The sequence below is a fragment of the Triticum urartu genome, chromosome 6A (assembly GCF_056163025.1).
Source record: "Triticum urartu cultivar PI428250 chromosome 6A, HENAU_Tu73, whole genome shotgun sequence".
Classification (NCBI taxonomy): Eukaryota; Viridiplantae; Streptophyta; class Magnoliopsida; order Poales; family Poaceae; genus Triticum; species Triticum urartu.
In genome coordinates this window covers 141,823,579-141,846,657 of record NC_141878.1, presented here as the reverse complement: position 1 = coordinate 141,846,657, position 23,079 = coordinate 141,823,579, and the positions used below count along the sequence as shown (strand labels likewise).

The 23,079-nt window shown below is 37.1% G+C and overlaps 3 protein-coding genes across 4 annotated transcripts; 2 read left to right on the top strand and 1 right to left on the bottom strand.

Moving 5' to 3' along the window:
* Positions 1–4,226: 4,226 nt before the first annotated feature.
* Positions 4,227–5,916, bottom strand: LOC147964497 (putative F-box protein At4g22030). Its single transcript, XM_087527091.1, has one exon. The coding sequence runs from the start codon at positions 5,721–5,723 to the stop codon at positions 4,356–4,358; it is 1,368 nt and encodes a 455-aa protein (XP_087383217.1). The 5' UTR covers positions 5,724–5,916; the 3' UTR covers positions 4,227–4,355.
* Positions 5,917–6,106: 190 nt separating this feature from the next.
* Positions 6,107–9,039, top strand: LOC125527953 (protein FAR1-RELATED SEQUENCE 5). Its single transcript, XM_048692451.2, is given in 9 exon segments — positions 6,107–6,239; positions 6,338–6,498; positions 6,691–6,782; positions 6,898–6,993; positions 7,086–7,265; positions 7,349–7,574; positions 7,700–8,390; positions 8,582–8,844; positions 8,846–9,039. Coding segments are annotated over 7 exon segments (1,656 nt in total). The 5' UTR covers positions 6,107–6,239; positions 6,338–6,498; positions 6,691–6,696; the 3' UTR covers positions 8,960–9,039.
* LOC147964496 (uncharacterized) lies at positions 8,777–17,516 on the top strand. 2 transcript variants are annotated; one of them, XM_087527092.1, is made up of 6 exons: positions 8,777–9,039; positions 9,149–9,436; positions 9,522–16,363; positions 16,706–16,792; positions 16,928–17,026; positions 17,090–17,516. In XM_087527092.1, exons 3-6 carry the CDS (start codon positions 16,331–16,333, stop codon positions 17,312–17,314), a joined length of 444 nt encoding a protein of 147 aa, XP_087383218.1. In that variant the 5' UTR covers positions 8,777–9,039; positions 9,149–9,436; positions 9,522–16,330; the 3' UTR covers positions 17,315–17,516. The 2 variants fall into 2 exon arrangements, with proteins under 2 accessions (XP_087383218.1, XP_087383219.1); XM_087527093.1 differs by having other exon boundaries at positions 9,522–16,792; positions 17,090–17,513.
* The last annotated feature ends 5,563 nt before the right edge of the window (positions 17,517–23,079 follow it).

Here is a 23,079-nt window from a genome sequence, read left to right as displayed (position 1 = left end):
CCCCCTTCCAGATCACAGTGGGGTAGTTGAGCTTGACAAAAACACTGAAGGCGTTTTCAGTCAAGTACTTCTCTCCAAGCTGAATCTGGGGGTAATGTCAATCCAGCCTTCTGACGCTATGCGATCATCCCCGCCCAGGAGCCCGGGCAGTTTCACCTGCAAGCATACCCCGCTGAGCCCGGTGACGCCGCTGGACCTCCTGGGCTCCCCTGCCCAACCAGCAAAGAAGATCAGGCGCCCCGGAGTTACGTCCGCTGGTTTGTGGAAGATGAAGATCTCGCAACCGCTGGAGGAAACCAAACAAGACAGCTGCGCCGCCCTGGGAATCCCAGCCTGAGTCTGGGTTGCCCACTATAATAGTTTAATTTGCTGGGGGGGAGGGGGGCGGCCCTCCTATTATTCTAAAAAATTGAACCCCCACTCTATCATCTTCTAAATCACTAGGGGTAAAACTCCTAGGAGCATTCAGGCCACCGATTCAGTTTCTCACATCGATTTTGTCTCGGTCCTCCCAACGTGAACTAGGCTGCATCAGCTGCCTGTTTTGTGAGCCTTTTTTGTGGTGTGAAGCCATGGGCCCGGGCAGTCGTTGAGTGGGATAGGCCATTTCTGCTTGATGGTTCCTCTTGCTTGATGATCCATGCCAAGTTTTCACCGTCCAACACACACGTCCACCCGTGTGAGTCCATTAGGACCGACCGCATAATTTTTTTTTGAAACAAGGCAAAAGACATGCCATTTTCATTGATTAATAAAAGGGTTTAGACATAAGCCGCGATGCGGCAAAAAAAGGTCTACTCTCGCGACATAACACTACTAAGCTGCTTGGCTCCCACCAAAGACCAAAGACGGGCCTTCTCTTTGAATTTTGTGATAACAATGGAGGTCGGGGCGGAGACATTTTGAAAAATTCTTGCGTTGCGCTCCTTTCAAATTTCCCACAAGACAAGCATCATCAAGGAGGCGATGGCCTTCCTGCAGCCACCTCCACCATTGACCGCCTTGAGCCACCAGACAGAAAAGGCCCACCAAAACCCAACATGAAAAAAAGGAACCACAACTCATTGTTTCCCTAGGCGCCAACACCTAAATAGGAAAACTTCATATGGCACAACAGGGGCAGTGAAGCGTGCCTTGTCCTTCTAGTCTCATTTTTTTCTAGAAGAATCTTTCTCATGCTTATTTGATTCTCTAATAAAAAAATTAAGACAAAGAAAAATCCGAATTTTAGAAGTGTGAGAACCAAGTCGGCATAGAGTTGTATCTTGTCCAATATGGATCGCGAGGAGAGAAATAAATATCTTATTTTAATTTTACCAGTCCCTATATTTATATGAATAACCTAGAATATGGATCGTTGGATGAACTATATCCAATGGCTGAGAGGTGGCAAATCCAGGTGTTGATGACCATTCGATTTCCTATTCATTGCATCATATTCTGCAAATCCAGGAGTATTTAGAATATTTAAATTGTTAAACATAGCACACCCATTAATGGGTGATGTAATTGCCACATGTACTATCTTGGCACACTTGTCCTTTATTCTAGACTCTTTCATGCATACTCTTGCTCCAATAGTTTTTCCCTTTTGGATAAAAGTGTTGCCACTTGTGAGATTACCTTGTAAAATTTTGTTCAAGGTGGAACACTTATGATCACCACTTCTTAAAGTCTATGATTTCTAGATAACTTCTACCAAACCCTAGCAATCTTATGGGGCACCCTGCACTAAATATACATGCTCATTGAATTTTATTCTTGTGGCCCATACATACAATGTATCATATACGCATGCAACTTGGAGCACTATACGGCTACAATTTTTTTTACTCCCTCTGTCTCCCAAAAGAAGGCCTATAAATTTTGTCTGAAGTCAAACGTTGCAAAGTTTGATCAAGTTAACTATTGACGATTATAATACTAAATAGATATAATCTAAAGACATATTTTATTGTGTATATAATAGTGCTAATTCTGCATTGTAATTGTTGGTATTATTTTCAACAGAAAAACTAGTATCATTGTCCGAGCTTATGGGTTCTATTTCTTCACCGTCTTTACTTTCAGTATTTTTCTCACTGTTGTGAAGAACTTCTCATGTATATTTTCTTTGTGATTGTTGTGAAGACTTTGCTGAGAACTATCTTATTCTGATGCAGGCTGCTTAGCTTTGTTCTCTGTCTTGCTGTACTAAAGACTATCTATTTGTTTGTCAGGCTTGTTTACTTGTACTCCAACTTAGTTATTCTTCTGTCTAGCATATGTTATTGCCTTTGACTCAGTAGTTTTAGCCTATTATCCGTCATTTGCTGTCTGTCCTAGTTCTTCTTTAGTTCAACATCATTTCAATTAGTATTATTCGTACTATTTTCTTCATAAAATCTTTTCTTTCGAATAATTTGTCATATCTACCATTCACCCCCATATGGTAGATATCTGAACCTACAAAATGTGTGAACACTTTTTTCAATTAGATGAAACATTTTTCAAATATATGACGATTTTTTTAATGCATGGACATTTTTAATACATAGTGAGCATTTTATTAAAATATACTAAACATTTTTCTAATAGCGAGTAAAACTTTTTGATACACGCTACACGGTGAGCAATTAAAATACATAATGAACTATTTTTGAGTATAATGAACTATATTTTAAATACACGATAAAAAATTTTAAGTGAAAATTTAGAAACAAATGATGAATATGTTTTAATACACAATGAATATTTCTTAATACACAGTGAATATTTCTAAGAATACACTACAAATATTTTTTAATATAGGATTAGCTTTTTTATACATGATGAGCATTTCTAGAATACATGATGACCATTTTTAATACAAGATGAAATATTTTTAAAATATGCGTCACTTTTTAAACACACACTTAAAACATTATTAATACACTATGAATATTTATGAATTATATGATTAACAAAAAACAACTCTTGATGGGTGTTTTCAGTTTTTCGCAATGCTAAACTAGTGCTCCAGGAAAAGCTAGGCGCTCTATTTCCTCTTCCCCTAGGATAGACCCCAGGCAATCATGTTTCCTCCTTCTCTTGTCGGTGGCGACAAATGTCCGCCCTGCCTCCAAAGGCATTTGGGCCTTGGAGGTCCTTGGGCCCCCGTAGGCTGGAGAGACCCCTCTCCCGTTCTTATTAGGTTTAGCATCTTTGTTGGGACAGTGTGGTGTCGACGAAGTCCCTCAACAGGAATAATGATTCCCACATTCGATTCCATCCTGATGGTGCATCTAGTGTTGTCGGAGGGCGTGTGAAGGTGTGTTTTCATCGGATCTCACGGAATTCCATTGGTGCTGATTTTTGTTGGATCTGTTTGGATCCAGTCATTGTTCTTCTTTGTTTGGTTGTTCACATGTTTAATCCTCTCGATCTACGACTTTCTTAATTGACGATGGTTGTTGCTTTTGTGCGTTGATTCCATGGGGTATTAGCACGACAATTTTTTGACTGTCTATTATAATAAGGTTTTGCCTGGCTCCAATGAGGGAGAGACGTTGGCAACGACACACCTTCGACTCGTTACCTACTTGTAGCTGTCGCTAGGTGATCAATGGACCTACTATAATAAGTTTTATGCTCTTTTTGAAAAAGAAGCAAAATGAAAGCGAAAAATGAAATTATAAAAAGGAAAAACAAAAAAAACAGAAAAAGAGGAACAAAAATAAATTTAAAACTATTAAAAATTTTAAGCCAAAAAGAAACAGGAAAAAAAAACTACCTCACACAACATAAAATGAAAAATAAACTCAACAAAAAAAACCCAAGACAAACCAAAAAGAAAAAGCCCACACATTTGGATACTGGAAAGAAAATCGCCCTAGCATGCATCTTTCTACCAATCTGGTTACAGTCTTTCTACCGAAGTCTTGACAGTATTTCATGTTGCAAAGATTGACACCACAAAGAAGACGATTCTTAAAATCTCAATGTAGTTCCCAGTTATAGGAATTATTTTGCAACTTTCTGGATCTATCATCCAAAGAATTGTGTCTATAATTTTGTTGAGTTCGAATATAGTTAAGTCATTCTAAAAAAATCAAAGAAAATTGAGAAGAATCATCATACGGACAAAAAAGACAACTAAGGTAAAGACAATCCAGACATATGAAAAATATCAAAAACGATAATAAACATGAGAAATAATTTCTCGGCCAAGAGTCCAGTTTTCCTTTATTTTGAGTTTGAGTCCCGTTTTATGTTTATTTAATTAAACAACCAATAATTATGTCATCCTATTTAATTCCAGTCAATTCCACAAAGTCAACACTACACCATCATGACTACGTAGTTGCCTAGCTAGAAAAGTTCCCCGGCAAGCCTAGCTAGAAAAGTTCCCCGGCAAAATTCCTGATATCCTCGTCCCTGAACGACGGCGAGGCCATCCCCTTGAACTGCCTGAGGTCAGACGGGCTCCGCCCAAGCTGCAGCGCCACTTTGGTCTCAAACAATTCGCCGTTCTCCCTCCGCCTGAGGTTGGCTTCCTCGAGGTTGTCCTCGATGTCGTCCTGTATCTTCCGGTACAGCCCCGTGACGTTGCGGCACAGCTCGAACACCATGCCCACCTGCCCGCCGTGCTCCACCGTGTTCACCGCCGCGGCCAGAGCGCCGCAGAGGACCGCCGCCCCGGACGCCCAAGACGTCCCGGTGTCGCCGGACCCGATGAACGCTGCGGCGATCACGGCTGTGCCGGCCAGCGCCGGGCCGGCAACCGCGAGGCCTCTGTTCAGTGTGAGCACCGCCTTACCGAACGACAGGTACTCCTGCTCGTCCTTGGCCTTGAGCACCCGTGCGATGCCTCTCATCTCCTCTTCCAGCTCCAGGGTCCAGCCGTTGTCGCCGGCCACGGAAACTCGCCGGGCGCCATGTCTGGTTGTATTGCACGACGCGCTCCGACGAGCCGGGTTCTTCTCCGGCCACCAGCGCGTGGGCTCGACGATGTCGGGGAACTTCTCCAGCATGCCGGGGAGCAGCGGGAGCGGGTAAGCGGCGTCGAGCGCGAGCACCCGGTCCATGGCCTCCTGAAAGAAGTCGCCGTTGGTCACCGACGACGACGCGCCGCTGAGCGCGAGCGTTGCGCGGACGTCGCGCTCGAGCTGCCGCCACAGCCACGTAGCGTTGCGCTGCTCCTCGGCGAGCTGCGAGGGCTGGATCCTGTTGACCGCCGCCATCGTCACGGCCGCCGATGCCAGGAGCGCCCCCGCGGACGCCTTGAGCGCGAGCAGGCTCGTCGACGCCGGCGCGAGCGCGGCCATGGCGCAGGCGGCGAGCGCGAGGGAGTTGGTGGAGTGGAGCAGCAGGTGGTTCCAGTTGTCCCTCTGCCTGCCGATGATGTCGTGCATCTGGGCCCGGTCCGCCGCCGCCTCTGCGACCGCGCGGAGCTTCTCGACCTCCGCGGCGCCGTCGTCCCCCGTTGTGATCACGACGCGGTCATCGGCGCCCGCAATGGGGTCTACGTCTACCCGGCCGAGCGTAAGCTCGTCGATGCTGCTCACCAGCTGCCGCTGGTCGGATGTGGTGGTGCTGGTGCTGTTGCTTCCGACGCCGCGCAGGCTCGCCCGGCAGCACAACGCACTCCGGCCACGCAATCGCGACTTGGCCGGCGGTACGAGGCTGCTGCCGGCCAGCAGCCGGACAACACTTGCCATCTGTGCCCTGTGCTCTGTGCTGTATACACGTTCGTTCTTCCCCATGCTCGACGAGTGCTTATATAGTTCACGCGCGCGGGAGAGAACATGATCAGGAGGTCAGCAGCCGGGGAGTGAAGGGAGGGTGAGGAGGAGAGTCTAGCTTGTTGACGAGGGCAGACGGTCATGCTTGGTTGGGCTGGGTCGAGGAACGCGCCATCAGGCGCTTCAAATCTGGAATGGTTTTGGGTGCTGGCTGGCTGGCGACTAAGTTATTCTACCGGTGCCGGTAGGTACCGCTATTACATCCACCGTTCCTCATTTTTCTCAAAATCTACGTCATCAGCTTCCGTATAAATTAGTAATCGCACAGGAACATTTATACAATGGGAATACCTCTGTCCATTCTGACAGGTAGTATAAAATACTGTGTAATGGAGCCCACCCACTGTGGATATTTTATCTTTCTATCGTTCTCCTCCACACACCAGTATGCTCTGTTTCCCCCATTTACATTCTATCTCTATCTCTCCATCGCCATTGTTTCTACGGAAGTTCTTCCCTCTGGTTATGAGTATATTGGTGAGTCAAGTTCTCTCACTGTCCATCGCCATTGTTTCTCCTCAAGTTGTACCTTATAATATCTTCCTTAGTAATCGATTGCAAATCTTATGTGTCAGTTTTCTAATCAGATTTGAAGCCACGAAGCAGCTGTAGGACATATAAGATCTGATTTTAGGCCGGGATGAGTTGAAGGTACTGACTGGGATCTCTCTGTCCATCATTTATCCAAGATCTTAGCGGGACATCAATATTTTCGCCGCTGAGGAAAGCAAATAAGGTGGGTCCAGAACGCAGTTCCAGTAGTTCCTTGTAGGATTAGGATTTTGTTCTGTTGTGTTAAAAATTGATCCCATGCTGTATAGTGTGCTTCAATTTTTTTAATCATATACGTTTCTGTCATTAATTTATATTATTTGATTACATAGTTGTAATATTAATTTCGCTTCTTTGAAATCATTTGCGGTTGTAGGCTAATATGGATAGTGAGAGGGACAGCATCCCAGGCAGTTTTATGGAACTACTAAACATGGTTGAGCAGCCCATGTCAAATTTCAATCAAGAGTAAGTTTACATAATTTATATGTTAATGTATATATTATTAATATGTTCGCCCCTGACTTTTCAATTTATTATCCTAATTGTGCTAATATAGTAACAAATTCATTAATTTTTTTAGAAACACTATGAACTCAATACCCGAAGAAAGTTCGTGCTTTTCTGATAGACCATATTGTTCAGAAGACACTGATGTACTTTCGAGACCTAACTTAAGGTAAAGTGCAGAAATTCCATTATCACAATCCTCACATGTAGTTTACATAAATCTATGTATGTTCATGTACTTGTAATCATTATTTTAAACAGGGTTGACACTTATGATTATGTCGATGAGTCAAATGAAGTTCAGTCCAGTCTTGAATGTATGAAAGAAAAGTTTGCGATTGCTGATATGATTTCTGCCCCTGAAAATCTTGATGAGCAGTACTTATTTTCTGCATACAATGTTCAGAATGAGGAGTCTGATTCTAATGAACGATACCTTGAGTAAGAACGACCTTTCTAAAATTTGTTTTATACTGAATAGATAATAGCAGTTTGATATAAAGATGTTTATTTGTTTTGGATAGAGGAGGACAAGTTGGAGCTGTGGAACACGGGATTAGAAGTTTTTGTGAAGACACATCTGTTCAAATGTTAAAGACGATTGTTGGTATGAAGTTTTCATCAAAGGCAGAAGCATATGACTTCTACAATACATATTCTTGGGTGCTTGGTTTCAGTATTCGGAATGGTGATAATTATATTAATTGCAATGGCGTACAGACAATGCAGGAATTAATTTGCCAACGAGCGGTAAGTAAATTATGAACTACTGCAGCTTTCTATGTCCCTAGTAAACATTAGGAATGTTAATCCAGTTACTAAACTTCTTACTAGGCTTAATGATATTTAATCTTATCGAGCCATTTATTGTGCAGGGAATCACCAAGAATACTAAATATGCAACTACTAGATGTGATTGCAAAGCAACACTCAGGGTACATCTTAATGAAAATTCAGAATGGTATGTCAAAGTTTTTAGGGAGGAACACAATCATTCCCTTGTAGAATCTTGTAGCGAGAAGAAGCACCTGCATTCACATCAACATATTGACAAGCCAATAAGAGATTTAATAAAGAATCTTCGGGAGAATAATGTTTCACTAACGAGGGTTAATTCTATAGTAGCAGGTTTCTATGGCTCAACAAAGAAAGTACCATTCTGTAAGAGGAAGTTGCGAACTGTATGTTCTCAGATTGCTAGTGAAACACTTCAGGACGACATTGCTAAGACACTGGAGAACTTCCGTGATATGATAGCACTGGACGATAGATTTGCTTTTTGTGCACAGGTTGATGATGACAACAGGCTTAAGTCACTAATGTGGACTACTGGAAGGAGTAGATCATTATATAATCACTTTAGAGATGCAATAACTTTTGACACTACTTATGGAACAAACATCTACAAAATGCCATTTGGTATGTTTGTAGGAGTTAGTAACCACTTTGAAAGTGTAATTTTCGCTGGAGTGTTTTTGACTAATGAGAAGGAAGAGAATTTCTGTTGGGCTTTTAAGCAATTTGTTGCTATGATGGGAGGAAAACACCGAGTTACTATTCTTACAGGTATAGAATACTTTGAAAAGACCTTTATGTGTTGCTTGTTTACCTTATGTTTAGTTTGTTACTTTCATCCAAAAATTTATTTTCAGTACTTTTCAGATATAAGAATAGTAATGAAACATACTTTATTCCATATCTTCATATATACAATATATATTATTAATCCATTCTTTTACATCATTTCTTAATTTCAGATTAGGCTAGAGCAATTGGAAACGCAGTCAAGAAAGAGTTTCCTCATGCAGAACATAGATGGTGCAAATGGCACGTCCTGAAGAGGGCTCATGAACTTCTTGGTGCTGTGTATAGCAAGCACAAAACTTTTGCCGATGATTTCCATAAGTTAGTGAACCACAGGCTGACTGTAGAAGAGTTTGAAGATGCGTGGGATTTCGTTACCGTCAAATATGGTTTGCAGGAACATCCTTTCATGACTAGAGCCTACGAGTGTAGGCACAAATGGGCGAAACCATATTTTAGCAAAGTTTTCTGTGCCAGAATGTGTAGCACTCAACGTAGTGAGTGTGCAAACTTTATGCTGAAGATACATACTATATGCAATTCTTCAATAAATGCATTCATTACACAATACACTAAGCTTATAGACGATCGTGAGAGTTGTGATGCAGATGCTGAAAGGAAGAACAAACGGGTAAAATTTCTGAAAACAACAATTTTGTACCATTTAAAATGTTATCTTGCTACTACATTTATTGTTTGTTCATTTATCTAGAAATCTAACTTTCTGTAATAAAATGCAGAAAATAATTAAGGTCCATTTTGGATATCCAATGGAGAAGCATGCTTCAGTTATCTATACTGCGAAGGTTTATAATCTATTCAAGAAGGAGCTCATTAAGTCAACATAATACCTTGTGCTTCCTAGCTTGGAGGAACATACTTTTGTTGTCAAGCACGTCTAGGCCGAGTCTAGGGAATCGTGGTCGAAAGTTATATACAAAATCAAAGTAGACGAGTCTATTGGATATTACACTTGTGAATGTGGACTTTACGAACATTTTGGTGTTCTTTGTAGCCACGTCCTAGCGGTATGAATCATATATATTTCAAGTATTAAACTTGATGTTGTATTGGCAAGCAACTAATTTTCGCTCTTGTTGTTATTTGTCGCAGATTTTTGTGAACAGAGGTGTCTGCAAAATCCTCGATTGTCATATAATGAAGCGGTGGACAAAGCAAGCCAGGTCATCTACTTTCAACAATAAGTTGGAAAAGTATATCTGTGACACGAACGAGGAATCTAGATCATTTAGGCACAAGCTATTATATTTTGCTGTAATAGATATAGTGAATGAAGCTGAAACTGATCCAGATGCTTTTGCAATAGCAAAGTCTAATTTTACTCGCTGCAAGAAGGAATTACATGAGCACAAACTTTCAAAGACAACTACATGCCAGGTCGGATATGGATCAATCCCTGAACATGAAGTAAGTACACAGTCTGGTATTCAACAGGAAGACGACGAAGTTGGTGATTCATGTATTCAAATAGTTGATACCGCAAGAAATCTCTCTATTCTGGTATCTTCAATTCTTGCACCTGCTATAATGAAGAAGAACGGTAGACCATCAAATAAAAGGTACATGTCTAGCATGGAAGCAAACATCAAGAAGAAGAAGAAACGTGGGAAAAAACCTGACCCGAAGAGCAAACAACCTGGTGGTGTGTTAGGGGTTGTCCAGTCAAGGTTTTGCAGCAAATGTCGATCACCAATCCACACGATAAAAAATTGTCCTGAACTATATTTACCTTAATGTTATTTGTTTGCTTTATGTGGTTTCAATGAAATGACTAATGAAGTGTGTAATGATTGGCAACTGCTGTGTATTAATCGGTGAGCTAAGTTCCATCTTATTAACGTTAGTATTTATTTATAAAGTAGGTTTGCCATATAAATTCCGTAATTTGATTTCGATGTCTTATTTTCAACATTCATTTCTATCCATTGAAATTCTGGATATCAAATATAATGAGAAGATAATTTGCATTAATGCATATTATTATATTCATTACATAGTTTTCCTGTTCATAATTTTTATTATTAAAGTGGACATATTTTGTAATTACTTGTCAGAAATTCGTAATCAATTGAAACATGGTTTGATAGAATTGTATAGCATTTTTGGTAAGTTTTTAACTTTTAATTACTTACCAGGTTAGTTTACCTTTTACAGTAAAACCATTGCAATTCGACATCTCTTATACAAATGTTTTGTAAGAGAAATCTCTCATTAATGGAAAGTTTCAAACATTGTACATATCTATATTAACCTGATTTTTATGTTGCTGTCCTATATTGTTTGAAAGTTTGGTAATTAATTTTACTTTAGTAAATGAGTAAGTACGATATAGTCCACTTTACTTTAATTATCAAACCATTATCGAGTGCATTGATCAATTGTTACATTGATGTACAATGTCTTACTAGTTTGTTAATGTACAATCCGTGTTGCGAGGAATATGTATTATGCATTCTTACTATATATTTCACAATAACAAATACTAATTATTTCTTCGTTAATTGTTTAAAACGAAATCATTAATGATATGTCTTTTTCTCAAGTATTATAATTAATAACAATTAAACATTGTTTCTTTATTTTTTAATTTCAACATAGATTAGTAACTTATAGTTGTATGTTTCATATTTCAATATTATTGACTTCTTTTCAATTGCAGTTATTACTTTCTTTTATAGTCAAATGAAACTAAAAATCAATTTCAATTATCACTTATAATAATTTACGTCTTAGGGTTGACATTCATTGTGCAAGATTTGGGGCATTCATGATTATTATTTGTTTTAAGTTAAGCTATTTTAATAATGTTTGTAATGTGAAATTACATTTATGTAAACCGTACGAGCATAACTACAAGTCTGAGATTACAATTACTTATCGTTAATCTAGTACTGTACGTAATGCATTATTATAACAGGAAGTAATTTGAACAGATGAAGTACATTATTTTACTTACAATTATTTGTTTACTTGTGAATATTTTATAGAGCGGTTGAAAAATTACAAATGGATAGGAAATGATATTCGAATAAATTGAAATTTGTTACGTTCTGCATATTATGGTACAGGTACATGTGATATAATGCAGATAGATTAACTACTTTCAAAGTAAATTGAAATCTGAAAAGTTTTCCATAATTTTTATGATACTTTGAATACAAATAATAATTGTCCTCAAGTATCATGAAAGTAGATAACATAAATATCTCATACAAAATATTTAAATATCACGTCCAATTGTTCAATTCAACTCTGGTGCTATTCCCCTAATCATCAATTGTTTCTATGTAGGAAGTAGGAACTGTTCCATGGTTTCCTTTAATGGACATCAACTCATACAACAACAAAGGCTTGAATGACATTATTGTTTCCTGCAGAAGAAGGAACATGTAATGAAATCTTAGTAAGATGCAACAGATTTTCAAGAAGGTATATGGATAGAAGATGTCACTATTTTTGATAATTACCTGTGTGTGGGCTCCAATAATTGTGTCTCCATGGAAATCCCGAATGGATATAATCGTCACCAAACCAGAGTCGTCGCTGTCGAACATTTCAGTATTAGAAAAACCTATACACAAATATTACTTGTGAATGCATTCTCAAAGTTTAAGCAATAGTACCTGCTAGCACCGTGAATTATAGGCTTCAAGTAATTGGTGTCCCATGTGGTGAAATCAACTTCCCATTCAGAGTAAAGCTCTTTCACTACTTTTGTCATTGCACATAGAATTTTCTTGACGTTTGAATCATGCATCTTCTTTAGTTCAATTTCATTTGATCGTACATACGTTGGGTCAGCAACATGTACACATTTTAGCATCATGTCAAGGAAATACGAGCACCATGTAACATTAACTAGAGCAGGAACTATAAGATTAATAACCTAGTTAATACGCCGTAATTTGATTGCTCCTTACATATTATTTCTGAAAATAAGAAACTTCGAAACATATATATTTATTTGATGCCAACAAACTTACGGTTCTGCACTCTGATATATCATAGAATACTGCAATCTTCCTAAATTGATCAAGAATAGATCTGCTGGACATAACATTTTCATTTCCTAGAACCATCATCTGCATTCATTATATCAAATTGCATTATTTTCCATTCATATTAAAAAACACACAATAATTACTAATAATCTAATGTTAATATTTATATCTTGTTTAATTTTAGGAAACTTACAGCGAAGTCGGACTCCATTATATGCCTACACCTTTGCTTCTTTGATGTGCCATAAATCAACATTTCTAGTTGAACCAATCTTCTGATACATAAATCAAATACTTCATAGCTAAATGGTTTGAATAGTACGAGTGTATCCTTCAATTCATTCCCTGTGACCTCTATGTACCTTGGTTCATAATTTATTATCCAGCACCTGTTATAGTTAATGTATGAGCTGTATTAATAAATGTATATATTTTGTATATGTCATTCTTTAAATGCACTATACTTACACTTCATTTTCCTCTTGCTTGCTGTGTAGTATCCAATTTGAGAATGTAGCTAGCATGGCTGATGATTTTTGAAGCATTGTAGTACCGACAAGCACATGATTACTTGCCAATTGACCGTTGCTTACTTTAATTTTCTCAATCGGTGAGTCCGTGAACTCTGCTTCAAGTGCTCTTGCATTTAAGTTAAGGATATCTTCTCGCTGAAACAACCGGAATGCAACAGCTATTTCTGACATCCTACTAGCAACTGTTGCTGGTGAAAGTTCATTCCTTGGTGTTTGTACATTCTCAAATCTCGATATGTATTAGAACATGGTGTTTGTAGTGCATTAGTTGGTGTTCTTGTTGCATCCATATCTCCTGAAACTAAAATATTTGCAAATTAATTAGTATCAACCAGATAACTATGGTTGTTGGACTTATTTCAATATAGAAAACACATGACATATAACGTAATCATTGCAGAATAAACTACTATGAGTTCATATATATTACCAGCAATTTGAAACATTTTGCTTTTGGATGAGTCGATTTTTTGGAAGTGCCTGAATCATTAATAGAAAAAACTTATCAGTAAATAGTATGCGTAGAAAAAGTTAAATTTTGTTGCAAACTACTTACAATCACTATTTGAATCAGCTCCGCTATATTCACTTCCAGAATGCTTTAAACTGTTTATGCACTTTGGTGGACCTTCTGATCGAACTTCTACTGCCGGGACATGCTCATGAAGCCTCTTTGCTAATTCAAGGTTATAATTTAAAATGATTTCCAAAAGATTGTCTATTTTGGCATATAAATTATCCGTTGCTGATGTTGACAATGCTTGGTTATTACAAATTGGTTGTGCAATTGATTTGAACTCATTCATATGTCTTATGATCCTAGCACTGTGCCATCTAAGATCAATTATTTGAGGAATGGATAGCTGATCAAATAAAAAGTGTTAGCATTGAAAGTTCATTCTTCTAAAATTTATGTACTATCCAAATGTTAGAATTATGTACCTTCTTTGGTGTTGTTCCTTGTACATAAGAATCCAGGAAAATATTGAGTGGGCGCTTTGCATGACTAGTAGTTTGTACTGTTGCAGGCTTGCTTGTGCCTTGGTAAGGTATAAATGGAGGTTTATTCATTGTAACAGTTGCAAAATTGTATTTAGTAGCAGCTTCGTTACGAACATTTTGTTTCCTGTTCCTGAATGACTTTACCTGATAAACATAGAAAACAAATTTGATTAGTTACACAAAATCTAATAAATTTTATATTATAGCATACTAAATATAATTGCACCTCATTAGATCCAAAATAATCATTATCAGACTTCTGCCTCACAAGTTCTATCATCTTTGACATCTTTTCACAATCAAACGCAGATATAGTAGGCACTACATAATCAGGTATGTTCAGAAAGCCAAGATTGAGGCTGTCTAAAACGAAAGCCTGTTGTATTTTTATGAAAGCAAAACAATTAGTTTCATTGAATTATCAAATGATAAACTAGAAGAAAGAAAAAAATGAATATGCATCGTACTTATTTGAATTAAATTACTCACCTGCAAGAGTAGCGGGCAGCTAGAAACATATTTGATAGATTTTTTGGTTTTAAATTCATACTGAGCTTTTCTTGCTGCATTCATAATTTCATCAATTGCTGCTGAGCAGAAGTTGTATGATGGTATTTCATTTGGTGTGAGTAGTGAACCCCAGAAATCTTTGGCACCATGATTTGCACTGCTACAAGCTATTAAGAAATAATCCAGTATGAAGCAAACAAAAGAAGTCTTGAATTGGTCAACCTGTGTTGCATCCATACCATTTGGGTACTCCCTGCTTATTATTGTTTCAGCCACCTTCAAGTTGTTCATCTCTTCAGGATCGTATGTAACAGATCCCATTGCAAGTCACAAGAATTTTATTTTCTTGTCTACTGATTGGCAGTCCAATCCTCTCAATATCTTAGGACCTTTAGGTATTCTTAGAATTCTGTGTACATCATCATCAGTTATTCGCAGCGAAACTTTTCCAGCCTTATTGTTCTAGTATCAGGATCAGTGTTGCAGAGTAGCAGTACTGTGAACTTTCTATCTAACTTGTTTATTTATGGAAGGTCCAACAGTCCTCCAAAATCCATATCTTTCACAAGCTTCCTTTTATAATTGTCAAACTTGCTTATCACTGTTGCAACCTTTTTGCAAGAACTTCTAGGAGTTGCTGCATCACATTCAGAAGCATCTGAATTTTTAGAATCATTGGACGTCCTCTCTGAACTATGATCATGTCCTGACATGTTGTAGCAAATCCTAGGAAATTACAGTAGGTAACAAATTAGATTTCTTTCACTTTAAATGAACTATGTTTCAATCATTTCTTTAAATATGTATAATGAAAAATTATATGGATAAAGTTGATAGACAATGGTCAAGTAAAATATTCCATTCTTTCTGTGTTAAATCTAATTCCAATATGCAGGAAATTAGATGAGTTAGCTTAGTTGTGGAATGTAAGAACACAACCTATTTTCTGGTTATTTACTATATATATATATATATATATGTACATATCAGTAAATATGTTATACGATATATCTTCAGGATATACATGTTTATTAATGTCTTCTATTTTTCACTTGATGAAAATTTACATTTGTTTTTTAGTGAGCATGTCAATAATATTACACTTACAACTGTAATTAATGAAACAATATTGGAGTTAACCTTTGTAGTAGCAAGTGAAATGATATATCACTAAATATTCACATTTCAATGCAGAACTAAAATTCTGTACATATCACTAAATATGTTATACAATACTTATTCATGATATACATTTCTATTATTGTAATGTGTTTTCCAGTGAATAAAAAGTGAAAGGTGATATACATGTTTACCATATTCCAGCAAACCATTGTAACAGGAATTGAAATACTATATCATTAACTTAACATATTTCAGTGTAGAAAAAAAAACTAAGCTATCTTGCAGGCATTCAACACTTCCGATTTGATGGTCCAAATAAACATAGAGGTATGTAGCAGATTGGAAAAAAATAGTAAGTTCTGCTCGAACGGAGCAGAAATATGTTTGTTCAACAGAAAGAAAATTTAAGAGATTGAACTAACTGAAACAGAATCCTTACTAACCTCTTTTTGTTAAAGAATCTTGTGTTTCTTCAGATCAGTACAACTCTAGTTGCCATCATAAGCGCCGGGATCTTTGGATTGAGACTGGAAGAGAAGTATCACTCTTTAGCTGATGCAGTCAAGAGGTAGAAGAAGAACATCAATGGCGATTGAGTGAGAGCTCTGGGTTACAGAGTTCTTGTATGGCTGTGAGGTTGAGGTATGGGCAGAGATAGTGGGAGAGATGGGTTGCCTAGTACCACGCGTGCTGTGACAGAAGTCGTTGCCTCGGTCTACGAAATAGATTGGACATGGATATGACAACACACTACACTGCCTTAATGGTTAGTACTATTTGGTAGCAGACATGTAAATTTTACACATTGGCCACCTAGTTAGCATTCATATGTAAATTCCTTTTGCCAGTATTATATCACATTAAAAATTACATGTCACTGAAACAAGAGACCCAACAGTGAAACTTCTTATTGTATGGAGGTGTTATATGTGAAAAAACAAGTAGGAGTGTTATAAAAACAGTTGTCCTGGATATTTCCATTGTCTGGTTTCAAATTTTGGAGGTACATTTTGGTGGGAAACTTACCTCTAGAAGTAGTAGTATAAAAGCCAGGCTGAGACTTGTCCATGCCCCCTCCCGATGAAAATCTTACTCCACAATGAGCCAGGAAGAGAACAATGTTGTGGCTCTCTCAGCCTTCACCAATGGCAGCATTGATGCAAATCCGATGGAAGAAAATCTTAGTTTCTCCAAGGTAATTACTATAAGATGTTCCTTGTTATGTTATGTTCAGTGACATTTGAAGTTTCCTATTTCACTTTCATTTGGTATGCTGTTAGAGATCTTCTTCTGGTTTTTTATTTCAATTTCTCTTTCTTCTGTTTGATAGAAAATATCGGATGGGAGCTCATGTGAAGATGATGCTGACTCTAGCAGACGTTCAGTACATACAAAAATCGTGAAGGACAGCCATGTGGAACAAATAGAAGTAAGCACACTTTAGTACATTAAACTTCCATTCATGGATGATTAATATGTTATTTCTATGCAGCATCCTTTGTTAGTAGTTGAAGAAGACCATTTGCTGGAGCATGTTGGGGAAAACATTGTTGTTGAGCATATACATTTTGAAGCAGAGCTAGATGAAGGCGACGCTGCGTCTGATGTTGAAGTTGAAAGAGTACATCGTGTACATGAAGAGCCAATTACATACTTCCAGCTGCGTAGGATTGGTGCGGATGGAAGATCGATGAAGAGGAGAAGAATCAATGAGTAACTTTGAAACATGGAACTTGCAGATGGTAGAAGTGTTTCATATTTCATTTTGTGTGTCAACATAGTTGGCATTTTATTTTGGGTTCAAATTACAAGATATTCTCTATCCTATATTAAGTAGACTTAAAAAGTTGTGGCCAATATATGTTAGTTCTTAGTTAATGTTTAAAATTGAAGTTGCTTCTTATTTAATAATTTATCCATTACATATTTCAGTTCAATGAAATGGCTGAGCTGTATGTCATTTCATTGAAATTTAAAACCTCTAACATTATTGGTATGCGGGACTACTCAAATGTATTATGTATTTTAACCGCAGCTCTTCAAATAGTCGATATAGAATTTCAATTCCTACAATTTAGATACGTAATCAAATCTTCACGTTTCACTTACATAAGCTGTGAAAATTAAGTACAAACAGCTTACATGAATTGTACAATGAAGTTACTTAACTTTTGTATTTAAAATAGTTGACTTTAATCAAATCATCCCGAAACTCAGGAAACAAATCCAACCAAGTTAAGATAATATGGAAGAAAAACTTTAGTAGCACAATGATATATAATTTGTTTTTTCATTATATGAAATACTGAAATGTATTGATACTGAAGCGAGTACATAGAAGCATGAAATCTGGTGCTGAATAATAGTACAATGAGCTATAAAAGAGGTTCACTGATAGTAAACACTAATGATTATCACAAGACATGAAATCAACAATAGTATTACGTAGTCTTTCTTCTTTGACTCAGCAGTAATGGACAGCAATCGATCATTCAGCAGCTTATTCTTTACAAGGAAAAAGTTCTCTCGGTTACTTTTCTCTTCATTGGCATCTTCTAGTTTGACCATTGTATTTTCCATGTCAAGATGAAGGCTAGCCAGGTAGTTCTTCATTGGAGATGCATTCTTAGGATCAACCCAACATGTCCATGCACATTCATCTCCCTAAAAATAATTCCATTTTTGGAAAAGTAAATACAAATAAAAGAATCACACATGTAATATAGGTTTGAGTTTGTACTTCTTACATCTAGAGGACAGCCGAGGAAACGCCTACCCCCATGCTCGATACCCCATGCAACCCTGCGGGCAGGACTGTATCCATGGATGCATCGTCGGAGAGTTTGCTTGGCAATCCCCTTCCAGCTATCACATGGTTTGGTTATGTACAGAACATCTTCATATACAACTAAACCGGCACCCTAGACAGAAAATGGCAGTAACACATTTACAGCATGCAGTTATACAAACCAAATGTTAATAAGTAGTTTTGAAAGAAATAAGAACTCACCTGGTTCTCCACAGCTAGATTCATTCTTGAGATATCAAGATGTGGTTCTAAGGAGGAGCAGTGCTTGGAGATTGAGTGCGTGCATGTGCTGGTGACTTGGGTGAATGTGTGTTGTGTATAATATAGGCAGACAGCACCTAGCCAGCCGTTGGTTTGCAATAAATGAGCAATAAGTTGGCAGGTTGGCTTATAACTGTAGCATCACTTATTGAATCCACAGTAGTAGCTTTATATTACGTCCCACCAACCTTCTGTGCCAGGTGATGAAATTAAATTGCATATGATTAATTTCATTAATGATTATAATTGAAATCTTATACGTAACTAATTTCATATTTCAATCAAGTGTTCTTATCGTTAATTTCACTATGTTTGCCGCACTACAATTTCTACCATTAGAAAACATGGCTGTATAAAACTCCATCATTCCGTCAAAATATAAAAAGAAAAATCAGATAAGATATAAAAAATTTATCATTAGGTACATTTTAGCTCTGCAATGGTATTTCAATTTGTTACTATTAGGTGCAATTTGTATTTGAAATCGTTTCTATTAGGTCAAATTCATTGCTATTATATATCGAAGATAAACGATTGGTATTATATATCGAAGATAAACGATGTAGTAATATGAACTATGATATCTAATACTTTCATATGAAATTTTATATTTAAATAATTCTTTATTTGTGAAGGTGTTGAAAATAATTATGTTAGATATTATAAGTCAGATGATACATTTTAGTACGTCCTTTATATTTGTAAAAGGAAAATAATACTTATATATAAATATTTATGTTATTATGAAGGAATTTAGCATTATTTTGATACTATATTGAAGTAAGTACTTGTGTTAGTGAAATTAAAAAAACAATAGCAATGAATGCCATTAATTGATATAGCTAGAACTGAATGCAATGTAGATTGATGGAACATTAGTTTGCTTATGTTATAAAATGCCAATTTCAATGATTAGCTACTACATCCATTGAATACAATCGATCTTTACGGTTCCCAGTCCGGAAGTGATAAGAAAACAATTGAAAAACACTCATCACATATAATATATAATATGATTTTATGAATGAAGACATTGTGTCTCATATAGTTCCTACTTACTTCAATATAGAAGTTATTGAGATTAGATTACATATGATAATTTTCATTATGTACTCTTATTAAAATGGTAATTTGGTACTTTTACCATTTTACCTACTACTTATGTATCACTATCTTCCATTAGAACTTAAAAGTGCTTGTACATATCTTTTAAATGTCATGTTAACTTAAATGTTAGCTCATTAGTGACATTTGATATCGTTAATGACATGTCAAATTCGTTCAACATGTTAGATTGGGAAGATACAACTATACACCCATGTTAGATATAATTAAATTAAAATGATAAGTGTGTGCCACACTTGTTAGGAGTAATAAATGAAATTTTTTAACAGGAAATAAGCACGTTTTAGGGAAAAGGGCTGATCCAGACTTAATTTTATTGAAATAGAGGTAGAGCTGACATGTTAGTATATATGTTTTGTGTAAGTATCATATCAGAAGCATGATTTTGAGCTGCCAATCATTTTGTCCATTGCGTTTAACGAGGAAAATTCATTATTGAGCGCTCCCCGATGAAAGTCTTATATCTGAGTAATAATAAACAATAAGTTGCATAAAATGATTGCAATACTTCAATCCTTATTAAAACGTTAATCCTATGGGAAACAATTCTGTTATTGAATTATTATACATGAGATGATAAACATCACAATAATAGTACAAATAAAATATGAACAAAGGGATCTTGTGTACATCCTTCCTCTTGCTAGGATTAACCTTATTAATGGGCTTCACCGACTAGTACTCGAATCAACCACTACAATGTTGTTGTGATGCGAACTGTGAATTATGCTTACATGAGCAACTCTTGCAGACATCGCTAACATGAGGGCCGTATCTGAATAACGACAAGGCCTGCTAAAGTTTTCGAGGTGGGCGTGATAGTCTATGCGTGAAACAATTTCATCGTTGGTTTCAACCTCACCGTTGATTTCACCTGCATATAATGGTAAGCAGTTAGTGTGTTGGAAATCCCCTCTTGAATTTAATGCACCTTCCCTCTCACAGTTAACCAAACCACCTTCCCTCTCTCATTTAACGCACCAACACTCCGGCTAAACGACTAAGTAGGAGCACGCACAAATGGGGCCAACCGCACGACGACTCCCCTCCTGTCAACCTGCTTCGTCTTGCCTATTGCTTAGCAAACCGATGTAATGGTCATTGATCATGTCATCCAGCCTGGAAAAGGTCTCATCGCCGTATGCTGGTATAGGTTAGCCGACCGTGGCGGCCTATTATTTGCTCGAATGAGTTCTTATGGCCATCCACCGTGGTCGGTGCTAACGCAGCGTCTCAGTGCCTTGACGATGCCGCGCATATAGACAGACGACTTCTAGCGGAAAGTGCGGCGGCTAAACTCTAGAAAACCAAAGAAGCAATGAACGTTGTTTTTGATAATCAAAACGACGGGGTTGGTGCAGTAGCTTTAGCTCATTTCAGAGCTCTTTGTTTGATTTTTTTGCGGTAGTAGAAAGGTAAACTATTAACTAGTTTCAAGAATGTGACTGAAACTAGTGAAACTTTATTCTTAGTTTAGTGAAATAAGATTTATAAGTGAAGTTAATTATTGAAATTATTAACTAGTTACACTAGCCTAAAAAATAACATAATTCACTCTTTGGAACTTTTGAAGCAAGTGCAAATTGTTATTGAAACAACTGAAATAAGAAATTTAATAATGAAACTAGTTAAGATTTTTGGAACGGAGTGAAATGTGTTATTGACAGCGAGTGCAATTATATAAATAAGATGAAAACAATTGTTGAATTCACCTAGTAAAATTAGTGAAACAAGTTAAATTAGTGGAATGTGTTAAAAATGATATTGAAATAAGTGAAATAAGATAATTATTTTAGCAAAAGGATTGATATGACTGAAATATTGTATTGAAAAGATTGAAACATGAAATTGAAAGAAGTAAAATATGTTATAACTTTTAATCCTGGATAAAAAATTGTCGTTGGATGTATAATAAAAGGTGACTGCAAGGGCTCATGTTAGGCCCTGACTGCCAGCAGGCATGTCACCTCAGCCCAGCCATAGTAAAAACATATTTTAGTAGGTCATATATCTATGTACGTGGAGTGGTGCACAGAGACCTTTCCTATAGTGTGTCCTCTACCTCTCGCCGTCTAGTAAGCGTTGAACCACACAGCTACAGGAAACATGAGCAGAGACTAGACGGCACAAGGAGAAGAGGAGCAGTGAAGATAATGCAACAACTTTCAAGAAGAATCTCTAGGCCGTATCATTAGTAGTGAGAAGCTCGTCCAGGCTGCTATCCTTACCGCGGAGAAGCAACTCCAAGCTTCCTATTTTTCTCTGAAATCGACGGTATGTTCCCTTACCGCGGGGTGACATCTTTGGAAATTATAGGTCTGTCCTCTGGTCATCACTTTCCTTACTTTTGTGACTATCCGATTTTTGAAAATAATAAAGAGAACCTACTAGTTATGTACTACTTAAACTTGAAATAATGACTGATACATGTGGTGATTTACCTGAATCTTTTGGTAGAACTGTTACTTGAACACCAGCTTGACTATTAATATTTTAACTTGTTTATATTGTGTATAAATTTTTTGGGAGTAAAATTATGTATTTACATGTCTTAGGTCCTACTCTGATACTATGATTGATGGTGTACTTAAATAGATTTTCTTTCTATAATGGTTCATTCTTTCAACATCTCACAATGATCAAGTTAAAAATTGCAGTTAATAAGTGCAATTGGTAATTTTAGTTAGATTTAAAATAAGTACATTGTTTCAGGATGGAAGATCAAAACGATGAAGAAACAGGTGACCTGTCAGTACTACCTAATGAGATTAAACAAATTATTTTAGCACGATTGCCAGCACACCCAAATAGTCTGGCTAGAGCTATAAGTGTGTGCAAAAAGTGGAATAGGCTGATTCTAACGAATTCCTTTAGGAGACTGTTGATTGATAATCAGAAGAGTCCTCCTTTCCTAGGAGTTTTCACAAGAATAGATGGAATTTTTATATTCCTTCCTGTTGGTGAACATCCTGATATGATTAGAGCTCAAGTGTTTGAGGAACATTTGCAAAGTGAAACTGACGATCCTTTCTTAAATAATCTGCGAATAGTTGATGTTCGTCATGGGAAGGTACTATTGTTGTGCACACAAGGTAGGATTCTAGCTGTCTGGAATCCTATGAATGGAGAAACAACATTGACACAAGAACCAAAGAATGAAATGAATAGCCAGGCTAGTATATTGTGTGCTGCCAACATGATCACAATGGTGGATGCAATAATTGTCCTATCAAAATCATTTGGATTAGCGCAGGAAGAAATCCAACCAAGGTGTACACCTTTTCTTA

Excerpts from the sequence above, each read along its gene's own strand:
- LOC147964497 (XM_087527091.1), bottom strand. The coding sequence starts at position 5,723 with ATGGGGAAGAACGAACGTGTATACAGCACAGAGCACAGGGCACAGATG.
- LOC147964496 (XM_087527092.1), top strand. The coding sequence starts at position 16,331 with ATGGATATGACAACACACTACACTGCCTTAATG. Across the intron at positions 16,364-16,705 it reads CACACTACACTGCCTTAATG|GAAGAGAACAATGTTGTGGC; the intron begins GTTAGTACTATT and ends ACAATGAGCCAG. Across the intron at positions 16,793-16,927 it reads AAAATCTTAGTTTCTCCAAG|AAAATATCGGATGGGAGCTC; the intron begins GTAATTACTATA and ends TCTGTTTGATAG.